The sequence below is a fragment of the Antechinus flavipes genome, chromosome 1 (genome assembly GCF_016432865.1).
Source record: "Antechinus flavipes isolate AdamAnt ecotype Samford, QLD, Australia chromosome 1, AdamAnt_v2, whole genome shotgun sequence".
Classification (NCBI taxonomy): domain Eukaryota; kingdom Metazoa; phylum Chordata; class Mammalia; order Dasyuromorphia; family Dasyuridae; genus Antechinus; species Antechinus flavipes.
In genome coordinates, this window is record NC_067398.1 from 405199289 (window position 1) to 405215956 (window position 16668).

At 33.3% G+C, this 16668-nt stretch overlaps 1 protein-coding gene across 1 annotated transcript in view; it reads right to left on the reverse strand.

The window, feature by feature from the left end:
- MYO10 (myosin X) overlaps window positions 1–16668 on the reverse strand; it is a 226492-nt gene that overhangs the window by 76273 nt on the left and 133551 nt on the right. The window contains exons 17-19 of the mRNA XM_051969871.1: window positions 16091–16173; window positions 13685–13793; window positions 9589–9669 (exon numbers count right to left, since the gene is read on the reverse strand). Coding sequence (XP_051825831.1) covers window positions 9589–9669; window positions 13685–13793; window positions 16091–16173 — 273 coding nt within the window. The remainder of the gene's footprint in view (window positions 1–9588; window positions 9670–13684; window positions 13794–16090; window positions 16174–16668) is intronic.

Here is a 16668-nt window from a genome sequence, read left to right on the forward strand (position 1 = left end):
TGTATATATAATATGACATTAAAATAGAAAAATGATAAAAATAAATGTCATCTGTTTGTTGTTTGAAAAAAGGCAAAAATGGCATATGTTCATAAAATCTGCAGATGACAAACTCGAAAGCAATAGCTACAAGATAAGAGTCAAGATGTTAACAGACTACAACATTGGGCTGGATCTAAATAAAATTCAGTGGGAATAGATGTTAAGTCTTAGGTGTTCAAGTTTAAAAAATTAAACAAGGTCTTATTACTTTTCTCTTTTCTACAAAAGGGAAATGGAAATGGGGGTCTGAAGACTGGAAGAATCCAAAGATAGCTAAAGATACTAAATAGGTTAGATGATTTCACATTAGCAGATTCTATTGAATTGAACCATAGGATCCTTAGGAAGAATAATGTAGAATAATGAAATTATGGTATAAAGCAAACTATCATTTTTATTAAATAAATGAAAGGTTACCTAAATTTGCTTATCTAAAATAACTTGCCAAAAAACAAAACAAAACAAAAAAACATAAAGCAAGAAGAATTTTAAACAAACTGAATCTGGGATAATAAGAATCAGGAATTTTTTTTAAAAAACAGTAAATGAAAATAACAATAAATAATAAAATAAATAATAAAAAAAATAAAAGTAAACACTGTCAATGTAATGAATGCTCTGCCATGACAAATTAAAAAAAGTAACCTTTCTTAACTTTAATAGAGCTTTTTGTTCAACAGAACATATTGAAACAATAAATTGGAGAAAAGGTATTCTAGGTCAAACAATTATTAGGTAAGGTATTCATAAGACTGGAATAACTCAGAAATCAGCCAGGATTGAACTGAGGAAATACCAATGATTACATATTCTTGGCCGTGTGCTAACTGTGCTTCTGTCTATGGTGATAGTGTATTTTTTTTTAATTCCATAAACTGTAGATGATACCAAAATGGTGAACAGATTGAATTTGATGGAATATTTTGAAATTCTATTTTGCCATTATTATCTCCTTTTTATCTTAATAGGCTGATCAATCAAGGCCAGTCAGTCTCCTGTCTTGGGATGCTTATATTTTCCTGAACAAAGCCAGTCTTGCCAGAATCAGGAAATTCTCCAAGAACCCATTCACTCATTCTTTTGCTTCTAGCCCCCGAGGAGATGCCCTCTAAGGACCTTTAAAGTATTAAATTTCATTTTACATAGCTCTCCAATAAGTGAAAGCATGAGTCAAAGTCTGATTCATATGATAAACTTATAATTGGGTCACTGAGTATTGTTGCTAATGCCCGAGAGAATTTGTTAGAAGGAAAAGACAAACAGAAAGGACATTTGCTTTCTATTTATTTTGTTATATTCAAGAGAAAGTTTATTAGCAATGTTTAATGTTTTTTGACAAGGATAAAATATAATCTACTTAATTCTACATTACAAATCTAAAGATTAAACAATACCATCACCATTATAGTACAGTGCTTAGAAGTCTAAAGCAGCAAAATAAATCTAGGTGAATAAGAAAAAAAGAAAAAAACAAATCTTTTACTACACTCCAACTACCACAGGGCATTGGGTCACACGCTCTAATTACATTTTCTGAGAGTTTATTAATTCTTTTTAAAATATAGCTTTCCTGAGTTCCTATTTTTAAAGGTGGATCATATGTGATTAAAATCTAATTTCTTCTCCCTCACATAATTCCTCTGATAGAAAAATCAGAATTGTGAAAGACATCAGCAATCCGGCCAATAATATCTCGAAACAATCCAAATTCATTTTTTCAAAAGGTAGGTACGATTCAATAGTAAATGGCAGTAGTTGCCCAGTTTCTCTAGGGAGAAAAAAAAGCTTTGATACAACATAAAATTAGATGTTCTGGAAACTCTGAGAGACTAGTTCTCATGCTTATTGAGATTTTGTGATAGTCACCTGTATGTTCTTCTTTAATTCCATCTTCTAACCCCTTAGGGGATCTTGTTGAGGAATGTTAATGAGAGCCCTTTCTGTCCAAAACTCATTTGCTTATTAGAAACTTTGTGAGAACAGACTGAGTACTGCTGATTTTCCTTAGGGAACTGTTCTAATGAGGTTAAATCATGTTTTGAAGGATAAATCTCCCATGGTTTATTATATATGGTAGATTATTCTTAGCTATTAATGTTACATATACCATACCAAATTATAAATTAAAAGGCAAAACAGTCACTTTTTTACTCCCAAGTCATCCAGGAGCAACAAAAAAGTGAGGTCTTATCTTGTTTCTCATCAAATTCTACAAAAATATTTATATTTCAAACTTCAACATTTTTAAAAAGTACTTACTTATAATGTTGAGCACTGTAGAGTGATATAAAAATGAAATGAACTATAGTCCCTACCTTTATGAATTTTACCTATCTAATAGGATAGGTACACAAATAATTATGAGGAATACTAAGGATGTGAGAGAGGCCCAAATAAAATGAGGGGGAAATATTAGGGGATGAAATTATAAGGAAGGGATGAGTCATCAAAGTGCATTACTAATCAGAAATCAGGGGAAAACTCATGGAATTGGGGCTAAAGAGTAGTTTCAGCAAGGAATAATAAGTGAAGGTATAGGGACAGGATAAGATGGGATGTGAACTATGGGACAAGTAGTTCAGGCCAGTCTGGTTGGCTTATAGCCATATGGGGAGACTCAACAGGAAAAGTAGGATGATGTTTGGTGATTAAATCCCAGAATGCCAGGCTAAGGCATTTGAACTTTATGTTAAGAGATAGGAAGTCACTGAAGGGTTCTGAACAATAGAATAACATGATTACATCTGTGCCATATGGAAAATTAATCTGACAGCATTAGCTAGAAGAAAGACAGGTTAGGAAGACTAATCCATCATGACAAAGACTTAAAGTAGCAGCCACAATGAAGGTAGTTTTTAAAACTGCCTTCATAACCTAAGAGCCAGGAAGAGAGTCTAAAATGGGCTTAGAGAGCATATTCTACTAGTCAATAGTGGAAATAAATACCCTCAAATAGCTCAAACCCTCCCTCTAAAAGCAAAATAAAACTCTTTATTGAGGCTTCTTCCTCTCTCTATCAAAACCCAAGTAAACTTTAAGAAAGGAAAACATATCTTCCTATATAGGTAACTCTCTCTCCTTTGCACTTGCTTTGATACTTTTCAAATCTACTGATTCTATGGGAGATCTGAAAAGATAGTGTTGCCATTCTTTTTCCTTCACATTCAATAAATATACATTCTTCAATGTATCACAGAGCTAGATAGATAGAAGGGAGCTCAGCAGTAAAGATTCTTTACCTGAGGTCCATGGACCTGTAGATTTTAAAGTATGAATCAGGAAAAAAAATTACATTTTTCTCATCTCTAATATTAGTTCTTTTGAAATTTGAAGTATTTTATTTTTCATCTAAAAACATTATTCTAAGGAGGTGGTATCCATAGATTTTTCCAGATTGACAAAATGGGGTCCAGTACAATGCTTTAGTATAACCCTTATCTTTTTGGGAACATTTCTGATGAGAGGTCATTCATCCTTTATTTTAAAAGTTTTAGTAAGGAAGAACCCTCCCCTACTCTGCTTCTTCCCCATTTCAAGGAATATATTTCAGTTTGGACTGCTCTAATTTGTTGGGAAGTTTTTCTTTATATCAAAATCTGCCTCTCTCCCAAACAATGTTTGTTATTCTACCTTTTGGAGTTAAGCAGAAAGAATGTGGATCCTCTTCAATATGGAAATCTCCTGAAATACTTCATGTGGTCACAAATTCAAAGTTAAAAAAATCCTCAGAAAGTATACAGTCCAGTGTCCTTGCTTTACAGATAAGGAAACTGAGCACTAGACAAAATCAATAACTAAAGCTAAGCAGAGCTATTTAGTAGTATATGATGGGTACATCTTTGCTAGGTTAAATATCTTCATTTCTTCAAATTATTCTTTGCATGGCAACATTTTGAGGTTTCTACCTGGTAATGTTCCTATAATTGCTCTTCCAATTAATCTGTTTTTTAAAGTGTGGCCTCAAAAACTGAACATAGTAATTCTATAGCATAGTATCAAGTAGCTTTGGAAACAAATTATAACTAATCTTTTTTCTTTTTAATGTTTTATCTTTCAAATTAAAATAAATACTGAAATGTTTATTTATGAAAGGAAATTCCTGAGAACTCCTTAGATGCAAAGATTGTTTTTGATGTTTTCTTTGAGTAATGCTTGGTATAGTACTTGGCACTAAGTATTTAATAAATACTTACTAATTGATTAAAAGTGACCCAAAGGGGAAATTGATACTCAATTTATAATTCACTATAGGAATTTTTCAATTTTTTTTACTTTAAGTAAATCTAAACTTTCCTGATTTTTTACTATCTTAATATTCACATTTGCAGTAACATACTAGACTTCACAGACTATTAACATGCACTTTTTTTTTCCCCTGAGGCAATTGGGGTTAAGTGACTTGCCAAGGCCACAAAGTCAGGAAGTGTCTGAGGCCAGATTTGAATTCAGATCCTCCTGACTTCAGGGCTGGTGCTCTATCCACTACACCAACTAACTGCCCCAACATGCACTTCTTCACACAAATTTGAAATCTATGTTTGTAGTTACATTTTTGAGTATCTTAAAAAACACCCAAGATGTTTATAAATTCTTCCACTATCTGTATTTTGTCATGGAATTAATTACTGACCACAACAGATGAAGAACACATGAGCTAATGAAAACTAAAACATTATGGAATTACTGGAAAATAATCCTGATATGTTGGCTCACTTTTTTTTTTTAAAGAAACTATAAAACAGCAGCAATTATTGGTCAAACAAAAAATGAGAATGGAAAAATAACCTAAGACTGAAAAAGGTCACTGCCTATTACCTTCCAAGGATAGAAATACTTCCAACAAATTCCAAAGCCTTCAAAAGTACTATGCATTACCCATAATAAAATATTTAGAAACATTTTAAAGGTTACTGGAGTTTACTGGAGTTTAAAAAACCGTATGGGGGACGAGGAAGCCAAGATGTCAGGGGAAAAAAAGCAGCAACTCACTTGAGTTCTCCCCACAAACCCTCTAAACACCTTTAAATAATGCCATAAAACAATTCCTAAAGCAGCAGGGTTCGCAAAAGGATAAAGGAAAATAATTTTCAAGCCATTGATAACTTAAAAGATCAGTAGGAAAAGTCTGTCCCACCTGAGTGAGAGTAGAATACACTCCAGTAAAAACAGCACCAGAACCAACTGGGCCCCAGCAAATGAGGAGCCACTGAATCAACAGCAGCAGCAGCTGCTTCCAAAGCTCTCAACTCAAACAGTAAGAAAGTTGAACAATTGGTCAAAAGGAAATAATGGGGTAAGACTCTGTTGCTTTGCCCATGCTTTAAGTTGCAATCCTGGGTAGCAGTCCCCTTGCAAGGGGGAGCACTAGCACACAGTGGAACTGGGATCCTCATCCCAGTTCCAGAGCAGAAAAGAGTGCTTTTGGTCATTCACAGGGCTGAGGACAGGCCAGAATAGTAAACAAACTTCTTCTTAGATCATATTATCTTGGAAGAACTGAAAACTTGCCAGATCCCTAAAGTATCTCTGAAAAAAACCCTCTAGAGTTTGGAACAGTGTACCCTCTGACCTGGAAGCAGAGGTTTATTTTAACAAAGAGTTAAAAATCAAGTAATAGCCTGGGAAAATGAGAAAACAGAAAAATGTTCAGACCATAGAAAGTTAGTATGGTGATAAAGATCAAAACACATTCAGAAGATAACAAAGTCAAAGTTCCTACATCAAAAGACTTCAAGAAAAAATAGAAATTGGTGTCAGGCCATAGAAGAACTCAAAAAGGACTCTGAAAATCGAGAGAGAGAGAGAGAGAGAGAGAATTGGAAATAGAAATGAGAGTCACAACTTGGTAAAAGAGACATACAGAAAAATACAGTAGAGAATAACGCCTTAAAACAAATGGTAAAAGAGGCACTGCAGGAAAAAAAGAAAAAGAAAAAAAAAGCTCCTTAATAAGTAAAACTGACCAAATAGAAAAGGAGCTATAAGAGCTCACTGAAGAAAATTACTAAAAAATTAGAATTGAGCAAATGTAAATTAATGATGATTTCATAAAAAAAAAAAATCAACAATAAAACAAAATCAAAAGAATGAAAAAAAAATCCAAAAAAAACCCAGAAGACAATGTGAAATATCTCACTAGAAAAGCAAGTGACTTTAAAAACAGATCCAAGAGAGATAATTTTAAAACTATTTAAAACCTAAAAGCCATGACCAAATAAAAAGAGCCTAGATATCACCTTTCAAGAAATTATCAAGGAAAACTATCCTGATATTCTAGAATCTGAGGGTAAAATAGAAATTGAAAGAATCTGCCAGTCACCTACTGAAAGAGATCCAAAATTGAAAACTCTATGGAATATTACAGCTAAATTCCAACACTCCCAGATCATGGAGAAAATATTGCAGGCAGCCAGAAACAAGTACAATGGAGTCACAATCAGGATAATATAAGATTTAGCAGTTTCTCCATTAAAGGATAGGAGGCTTGGAATATTATCTTTGGAGGACAAAGTAGCAAGGATGATAACCAAGAATCACTTCTCTAGAAACACTGAGTATAATCCTTCAGGGTGAAAAAATAGACATTCAATGAAACAGAGGACTTTCAAAGATTCTTGGTGGAAAAACTTGGAACAGTACATACTCTACCCTGTAAGCAGAGCTCTATTTTAACAAAGAATTAAATTGTTTACATTCTTACATGGAAAGATGACACTTGTAACTCATAAGAAATTTCTCACTATTAGGGCTGTTAGGCGTAAATATAAACGATTTTTGAAAAAAAAAAATTTGAAGCTAATTGGTCTATGCAAGGCCTCATTTCTATATTTGAAACATAGAGATACAAAAATAAAAGCCATTTTCCAAATGATAAGTGACCAAAAGAAATAAACAGCTTTCAGATGAAGTAATTAAAGTTATCTATCATATGAAAAAATATAGAAATTAAAATTAAATCTCATCTTCTCAATAAAGTGAGATGAGGAGAGAGAAAGGAAGAGATTCTGGAACTCAGAAGTTTTAAAAACGAAAGTTAAAACGGTTTTTACATGTAACTGGGGAAAATAAAATAATTTTTTTAAAAGGAAGTACATGACAAAAAATAGAGAGAGGAAGTTTAGATACCATAATTTAAATATTTTAAGATGTTTTAACATTATAAACTATACTAAATCACCAATGATTCTGTTGGAATTTAAGGCATTATTAGTGGACTCCAATTATAGGAACCAAATATATCTAAAAGATAAGTATTATAATTACAAAACAAAATAGGGAATACTGATTGCTTAGTAAAAATAATAATAACTAATATTTATAGATATATAGTTTTTGCTTCATATAAATTCAACTTAAGCAAAAAAACTGACATTACAGAGGTAGCTACTGTTACCACTGCCAGTACCCGATAAGGGGCTGGGTGTGAGACCTCTCAGGCTAGGAGAAAAGATCTTTGCCTATTATACCCATACACCCACCAGTGTGTCTGCCCCCAACTCTCAAGTATCACCGGCTCCTCCTTCCACATTCTCCCTTCAGCTCCTGGTCTCTATCCCCAGTGCCGGTGTGTTCTTGAACATTGAGCCACCTTGATCAGGATTACACAGCTTGGAAGTATCAGGCTGTATTTGAACTTTGGTGCTCCTGATTCCAGGGCCAGTACTACTCATTGGACATGTACTTCGTCTCCTGATGAGCTCACACTCACAACTGAATGCTAAAGAGTTAATTTTTAAAAGCTGATGGCCCCAAAGTAAAGAATACTAGATGAACTATTTGGCATAAATTATTCTACTTCAGAGGATTACTAAAGATTGTGGACAAAAAGCTTCATTTCATCATGGATTGATCTTAGGCTGCAAGAGAATATATATAGTCTGAGTATCTTAAAGTTTATATGAAAACCCTAACTGGAATAGCAGTATCTCATAAGCCAGTGTTAAATAATGTGAAATGTCCTGAGCAAGGTTTAAAAGGAAAAAAAAACCTTTATTTTATTGCTTACTGTCTTGGAAAAGGAAGGAAGAATGGAATGTGGAATTCAAAACTTAAAAAAATGTTAAAACTTTTAATATGTAATAGGGGGGAAATATTTAAAATTTTAAAAAAATTTAAGGGTTTTTTTTTTTTTTTTTTTTATACTTGGAATATTCAGCATTGTTGGGCAAGAGAATTAAAGACCTAGCCCACAATCAAAGTTTCATTTAACAAGGAATGGAAACATTTTAACATCACAAAGAATATTAGTTTTGCTGCCTATGTATAAGGACTCTTTCTTAAAATGCTGGATGCCTTTAAAAGTATTTATTTACATGCCAAAAAAATTATAAAAAAATCTCAGTGTCCTCTATCTATGTTAGAAACAGTAAGCAAGTTGAACAATTGGTCAAAAGGAAATAACAGGGGAAGTACCAGAGAAATGATATTTTAAAAGCTACAGATGTCTTAAATTCTATTAAAAAAAAAAAAAAAACCCACCCACCTATAAACTACTTGGAGAGGTACATCTGTTTAAGTTACCAAAAACACAAATATAGCACATATGCACACATACTTACACAAGATATTTTCATTTTACACATATATAAATACAGTAAGGCTCTCTAGAGACTTCTATTATATACAGGCAAAATTTTAAAAGTTGTAAATATTAGGTTTTTTCTTTTAAATTAAATTCTTTCTCCTCATTTTAGTTGCCAGATTTGTCAAACTTTACTCAATCATTTTTAGTTACAGGTCAATAAACTGAATACAATATCCTTTCAAACTAACTTTTTTTTTTTTAAGTAGTATACATATAACACAGTAAAGCTGACTGTACCTCCTCTTCTAACCTATATAATCAACTGGGTTTTACTGGCGGTTTCTTCCAGCCATAAAAAGGGGACTATCAAAAATCAGTTTTCCCAAATTAGACTAACTTCCATCAATTCAAAAACAATTCTGAAAAAATTCTGATTATTTGTGAAAAGCACCTAAACTTTCTTTGGAGAAAGATTTAGAAAATAAGCAAAGCTAGCACCAAACTGCTTTTCTTTAGCTAGCCCTACTTTTCTTTCTGAGCATTTTTTCCTTCACATTTAGTGTCTAACAGCTGCATGCACTTTGGACAATTAAAATCATGGATTCCAGATTATGAAGCTGCCTCAAAGTGAACATAGATTCAGGCTTGATTTATGAACACAACAGAATTTCTAAAATACACACACACATAGGGACAACAAAAGAATTTTAAACTTGAAGTCAACTATAAATATGAAAATATTTTAAATTGTTCATTTTATTACAAATGAGCAATTTCTCTGAAATGTAATGATATTTTCTAAAACTGTAAAATGAAGATATAATTAGTTTCTAGTTTTAGAATGAAATTTGAATAACATAGTCTGAGTATATGACTAGCACATTCAAATACATTCTAAGTGACTTGACAGAAACTAAAATAATGAGAATCCACCCTTCCATTCCCCCCTACCTCCAGAAACTCTCTTTCTAAGAAGCCAAATACTATAAGTCATCTAGATCTGAGAATACCTTAAATCTTACCTTCTGCATGTTTGGCTTGATACATCGAACAAAGAAAGGATTAGATGTGCTTAATGTGGCCATTAAGGAATGCAGAGAGTCCTATTGAAAAGGGAAAAAAAAAAAGAAAAAGAAAAAAGAAAAAGCTTTTTTTATTTAGTTTCCTATTATTTTACCCTCTTAGTTTCTAAGCACCCCAGGCACTTCTAATAGCAGCCTTAGTTGACAGAGTAGACCTCTTTTTAAGGTATTTTCACTTTAAAAGTCTAAGTTCAATGCAAAAAGAAGTCTATAAGAGACACTATTATTTATGTTGGAAGGCAAGGGGGAAAGCCTCATATATTATGAAGCCTAATCCTATAGAAAAGTATATTATTACTATAGCTACCAGTCCAAATGATTATTCTATCTATATGCAAAACTAAGCCATTTCTTTGGTTAAAAACAAAAGAAAGCAGTAAAAGCAAAACTTAAAAAAAACAACAACACAATTTTCCCCTCTTAGTAATGCCTTCTTCTTTAGCAATTTTCTTTAAAAACTGCTTACTTTACTTACAAGTAACCTGAATGGAAAAGGACTGCCCTCCGTTCTTGATCAGGAAAAAGCAGGGGAGAGGGCAACCATTCTTAACCGCTCTTTTAATTTTCAGAAAATGGGTACTCTGTTTACAATATAAAGCCTATAACTTTTTAGCCTTCACAAATTGGTCTGGTTTCTCTCTCCAGCTTTATACTGTAATACTTTAACAACACAAACCTTGGCTTTAGTCACACTACATTACCCACTGTCCCATAAACATCAAGTATCCTCCTGCCTCGACTTATGTTCTTGTTTCATCTGTCCAGAACATAACTTTCCACCACTTAATAGGATTCATTCCTTTTAAAAAGTCAGCTCAAGTTTTACCTCTAGCTTGAAACTTCCCTTCAACACCAGAACTCAGTGGTTCTAATAACCTTTTCTTTTTCTGAATTCCTGAGGAAATGTAGCACTCATTTAGGACTCAAAATATGTATTGTCTTGAAAATTCTTAACAAACTTTGTGAGGGCAGCTAGGTGGTGCAGTGGATAGAGCACCAGCCCTTAAATCAGGAGGACTGGAGTTCAAATCTGATCTCAGACACTTAATACTTCCTAGCTGTGTGATCCTGGGCAAGTCACTTAACCCCAATTGGCTCAGCAAAAACCAAATAAATTGGTTGACTGACTTCCAGTATGTGGGTATTGTTGTCTCAAAATTTTAATTTAAATTAACCTAAATTTTAGTTTAAGTTTTGTGAGAAGAGAGGATAACTAGCCTTTTGTATCCCTCCATAGTGCTTTGGCAACAGATCCTCAGTTGAGAGAAAATCTAGTCATAGACTTGTAGTCAAAAGTTATCTATTCTTCTTCCTTTCCTTTTTCAAACAAAGAAATTGAATCCTATAAAAGTGAAATAATTTGCCCAAAGTCAGAGAGGAAATAAGAACAGAGGCAGAATTTGATTTTAGGACCTTCATTTTTCATGTTTATAAATTATCATCACTAGCATTTGCCCTATCACCACCATGAACAGCTATTCATCTATGAAGTTGATGCCATTTTTTCCTGATTCTGGTCATCTATCAAACTCCTGATTATTTTCCTATAATTTCTTGTAGTTGGCTCAGTCCCTTCCATGTCATTACCCAATGAAATACCAATACAAAGGTTAAAAACTTTTCTGATACTCATCTTCAGTTTCCGGAGCTCAGCTACCAATAAACTCCATTACATGACACTACCAATTCCTAAGAGTCATCAAACATTAGATGTCATGATTGCTTAAAATTATGCTTCCTCTTGAGACCCTGAACTCTGAAATTCCCTTTTCTGAACTGAAGACCTTTCTACTTCTTCAAAACCTTGATCCTGCTTCTAGCTGCTCTTCTATCATGATCTTCAAAGTCTAAGATTATTCCCTATTCTCCCATTTAAAGCTGTTTTGGTTATTACTTCACTTCTTATCCAGTCCTGACCCTGGGGTCAGTCACTTTAACAATACCCTCTCTTCTCTATCCTTGCATTCTTTATTCTGTTTACTTTATGCTATTTCGACTTTATTAACGCTTTCATCCTATCATCTATCACCTGTTTTCCCCCCTACTACCAGCTGGACAGCATGCTGCTTGAGGAAATCATTTGCACTAAGCTACCAATTTATGCAATCTCACTTCAACTTTCCTCCAACAATGATTTATGTTTCTTTTATAAACTTCCCTCGTGTCTGTTACTTAGAGATATAGGCAGATCTCCTTTATTCTATTTTAATTTTTTTTTAATTTCCTGTCATTTTTGGAAGAGAAAATCATGGAATCTCTTATCAGAAGACAATTTTGATGACAGAGAGTTTATAGTCAAAAAAGAAATAAGAATACTTTCTATAATATGCCATTATGCTTCTAGGAAGGGATAGTCTATCACTTCCTAACGTTAACCATTTCACTCTTTAGAGCCCTCTTTGGAAGTTTTTCCGCCTAAATTTTCTTCTTTGCAACTTTCATCCACTTCCACTTTGAATGATGTCCCAGAAAAAAACAGTCAACACATGCTACCTTCATTGCCTCACCTTCTACCTTATCCTTTTATCCTTTGAAGTTTGACATATATGCCTAGAACTCTATTATTCCTTAACTATGATTTCCTTGGGAGCAAGAATTTGGGGGGGAGGAAAGGAGAGGAGATATTTGTGTTCTCAAGACTTGATTAGCACTATTCCTGGCACATAATAGATACTTAATAAATGTTTATTAGACTGACCACTTAAAACTTTTCAAAGTCATAGGCTAGAGAATGACCTTTCCCTCTCCTTATCTTTATCCTTCTTGGTCTTTCTATCGCTGACACTGTGGAACATCCTATTGTTTTGTACCTTATTCCCTTCTCTGGCTACACAACACTACACTATTATTGTTCTCCCTCAAGCTCTCTCTGCCCAACCAGCCTACTTCTCCACAGAGTTCCAAGTACATTATTACCAAGACACTATTAGAACCTTAAACTCAAAATATCAGAAAATGAACCCATTATTTTCTCCCTTAAATTTGTTTCTCCTCCTAAACTCCTGATTTTCTGCTAAGATCATTATTCTGGGATACTGGGTTCACAGGGTTCTATCTTATAATTTTTCCCTCACCCCACATATCCAAATGACTAAATCCTATTGATTTCTTTGTAGTATATCTGGCACTGATCCCCTTTCTTTCAATTTACAAGGAGGCTATCACAGAAATGTCTTCAGTTCTACCTAGACTATTATAATAACTTCCTAAATTAGTTCCCTGCCTCTAGCTTTTCATCACTGCAATTATTGCTACTCAAATAATTTTTATTGATATACTATTAAGATCACATACTTTATAAAATTAAAAACTTTCAAGGGATCCCATTATTTACTACATAAAATATAAACTGTTGACACTGTCAATTTAGCTCCTCTTCAACTTTTTTTTTCCCTTCAATTTTTGGTTACCCATATAATCTTGGTTCAATTTACCTGTGCTCTCTATATATTCCATTTTTTTGCCCAAGTGCAATGTTCTTTGATCCCTGTCCCTTTTCCTCCCCTTCCCTGTCAAACTTTCATGAAAGATACAGAAAAATGGCAACAACAACTCTTCCCTCTGCACACCTTACATTTCCCTTCACCTAGGAAAAAATGACTCTACATCTCTGTCCACTGAAGTCCCTATGTTCCACTCAGATTGCATCCAAATACCCTCTTTCCTGAGCCTCACACTAGTATCTTTCAAGCAAAAAAGGGATTTCTTGCTTCTAAAACTTTACAGCAATTGTCCTAAACCTCTTCTGCATGTATCTCATTCTTAAATTAAATAAAGAAAATGTACAAATGTAAGAAACCTACCTTCTTGCAACTGAAGAACTTTTATAAATAGAACAATGATAATATCATTTTGACTAAAAAGCTATACATTTTTATTATTAAAAATAAAAGGATTTTATTTTTACAATGGATTTTGGTTGAAAATTAAAGAAAAGAAAATCTTAATTGTAATACTTCCTGGTGCACACACAAGTACCATTTTCAATTTTTAAAATGACACAAATAATAAAATATCAGAGATATCTTAAACTAACCTTGAATTGTGAGCTGACAGTGGGTCTCTTGTGTTTACTTCCACATTTCAGGGTTTCCTGGTTATTTCGGCTTGAAACATGCTCAAATAGATCATAGATGAAATCAAGTCTAAAAGAGAAACAACAAAGTCTTCACATAAGTAATCATAAAATTATTATGCTTCATCTTCCTATGATTATAGCCCTTTTTTTATCTGATAACTTAAAGTTATTTACTGCAGTGTAAGTTAACACTATTTTCAAAGGTTGCAAGCTTATTATCAAGAACAGGTTAGCCATGGGAATCATGCTATATAGTTCATCTATGTTGAGATGACACTTATTACTTCTGAGAACTTGGGCAAACTTCACAAGCCCCATTGGCCTCAGTTGACTCATCTATGCAATGAAAGGCTTTTGATGTTCCTTTCAGCTATAAATGATCTTTCTAAGTCTCCATTTTGTAGGTAAAGAATCGGAGGCAAAATAACTGTGTGAATCTCAACTTTTATACTTACTATGTGTGTCTTGCGCAAATTACTCCCCCAAGGAGATCTGTTTCATCAATAAAATATTATGGGAAAGAAAAAGAAAAGTTTGGTTTTGTGTATACTTTTTATTTACTTAATTCTGTGAATATTGCATCTCCCAGTAGAGTGCAAGCAAGAACTTTTTTGATTTTATCTTCCTATACCATTCAGTAATTAAAGAAAGCACAGCTCCAGAATCAAGAATATTCAAGTGGTATAATCTGTGTAGAGGGCTGTGTGGTTCTGGCCATATCCCTTATCCTTTTATTAACCCAGTCAACTCCTCAAGAGAAATAGTTGCAGAATAGCATGGGATCTACATTGATGAAGGGAGTTTTCTAAATAAGAGTTTCTTACATGGTTAAGAAAAATCTTCTTTACTGAAGAGAATAAAAAAAAAAAATCCACCCATCAAGTCCTAGACCTGGAATTTGAAAGACCAGATTGTTGCAATGTGAACTAAGACACAATCATCCTGTGATTCCATCCCACCAATTACAGTATAGAGTATAGTAGCTAAGAATGTCAAACAGGGAATCAGGATGACTCATCTTTCTGAGTTCAAATTGAGCCTCAGATATATACTGGCTTTGTTACATACACTAGCAAGTCACTTAATCCTGTCTGTCTCAGTTCCTCATATATAAAATGAACTGTAAAAGGAAATGGCAATCCATTCCAATAATCTTTGCAAAGAAAGAGTTTTTTACACAATTAAATCGCCTGAACAAAGCCATCAAAATATATTAGATTGCCTAACATAACTTTTTAAACTAAGCCACTGATTATAACTTGAGCTTTTTGATTATTAAAATCAAGTAACCATTCAATACTTTTTTTCTCATAAAATATTTTGTTCATAAACAAAATAAAAAAGAATGAGGAATAATGAGGAAAAGAAATTATGAATTCCACATCAAATAATTTACATACTAAAAATAAAACATCAAATCTATGGGCTATGAAAATATTATAGTGGGATAGTCACACCATGAAGTTAAGTCTTTCAAAAACCAAGCTGGATATTGAACTGGCAAATGAGAACTAACTCATGCAGAAACAAAACTTTTAACTTTGTCCCTAGAATGAATCTATTTTCCAGCCTTTCCTCTGCTTATTGCATGTTTTAGATCTTTGCATCATAGCCCTACAATGTAATATTTTAAATGATTAAATATTTAAATTATTATAAATTAGTGTAGTATAAAAGATTATGAGAATTTTAGGATTTAAGAAATCCAAAGTTAGTAACATTAAATTTTCTGTTTGTTTAAGTCATTTCAGTCATGTCCCACCTGTCCTGATCCCATTTGGGCTTTTCTTGACAAGGATAATAGAGCAGTTTGCCATTTCCTTCTCTTGCTAATTTTATAGATGAGGAAACTGAGACAAACAGGGTTAAATTTCTTGCCCAGGATCACAGTTAGTTAAGTGTCTAAGGATGGATTCAAATGCAGGTTTTTGTGAATCCAGACTCAGTGCTTTATTCAGTGTACTGCCCTTGGTAATATTAAATACTAATATTTAAATCAGTGATTAGTGCATTTTCAAGGTTTGCTATATTTCTTTAACTCTATAGTAGTTGCAGGCATGACAAAGCAATCTTTTTAAGTGAAATGAAATAAATTTGGTTCCAAATCTGTTTCTAAGAATTTCTTGATCACTGTTGATAATAGGAAATAGAAAAGAGAATTCAATGATTTAAGCTACAAGCACTAATATATTTGTGTTAATTGGTTAATAAAAATATGGCCTATATATAGTACAGGCTATTATAAAATATTCTGGAAGAACATTAGTATTCTATTATGTGAAGAATATACACAGTATAACTCGGAATTCAAGTCATATCTGGCATTTGTTGGTCAATTACTTTTCCATGAGTAATGTTACATACCGGCTTTCCCTTAGCAAGTTGAGGAGATCATCTCGGAATGTATCTCTGTTCTTCTCCAAAATTCCCCTAACATCATATTGCACCTGTGAAACCACCCCCAAAAATGGGCAACAGAATTTGGGGTGAAGGGGAGAGGGAGAAAGAAGGTGGTTAGGGGAAAGAGAGAAAGTAGAGAGAAAGAAAGATTAAAATTAACCAAATTTTATAAATTTAATAGCAAAAACAGAACAGTTCAATGAGTTTATCTTCCTATGGAGAAAACAAGTATTTCTTTAAAAGGTATTGTGAAATTCCTTTCACAAGGGAGGTTTAAAAATCTTCCATTAAAACCTACTTTTATGATGTGCTAAAGTGGAGGTGAACTTGGACTCTCTCAAAAGTTCTATGCCAGGACTGGCAGATCTTATAAAGCTGACAAGGCCCTGAGAAGAGGTCCTGTGACAATCCATTTTCTATCAACTTCGCTTTAGCCTAGTTCCGAGAGGTTCCTTAGTAAGTGATCAATTCCTTTTAGGCCCTCAGTTCAATTATGTCTATAAAAACATGGAGAAGCTGTGATCTATATTAATGGAAGAAGT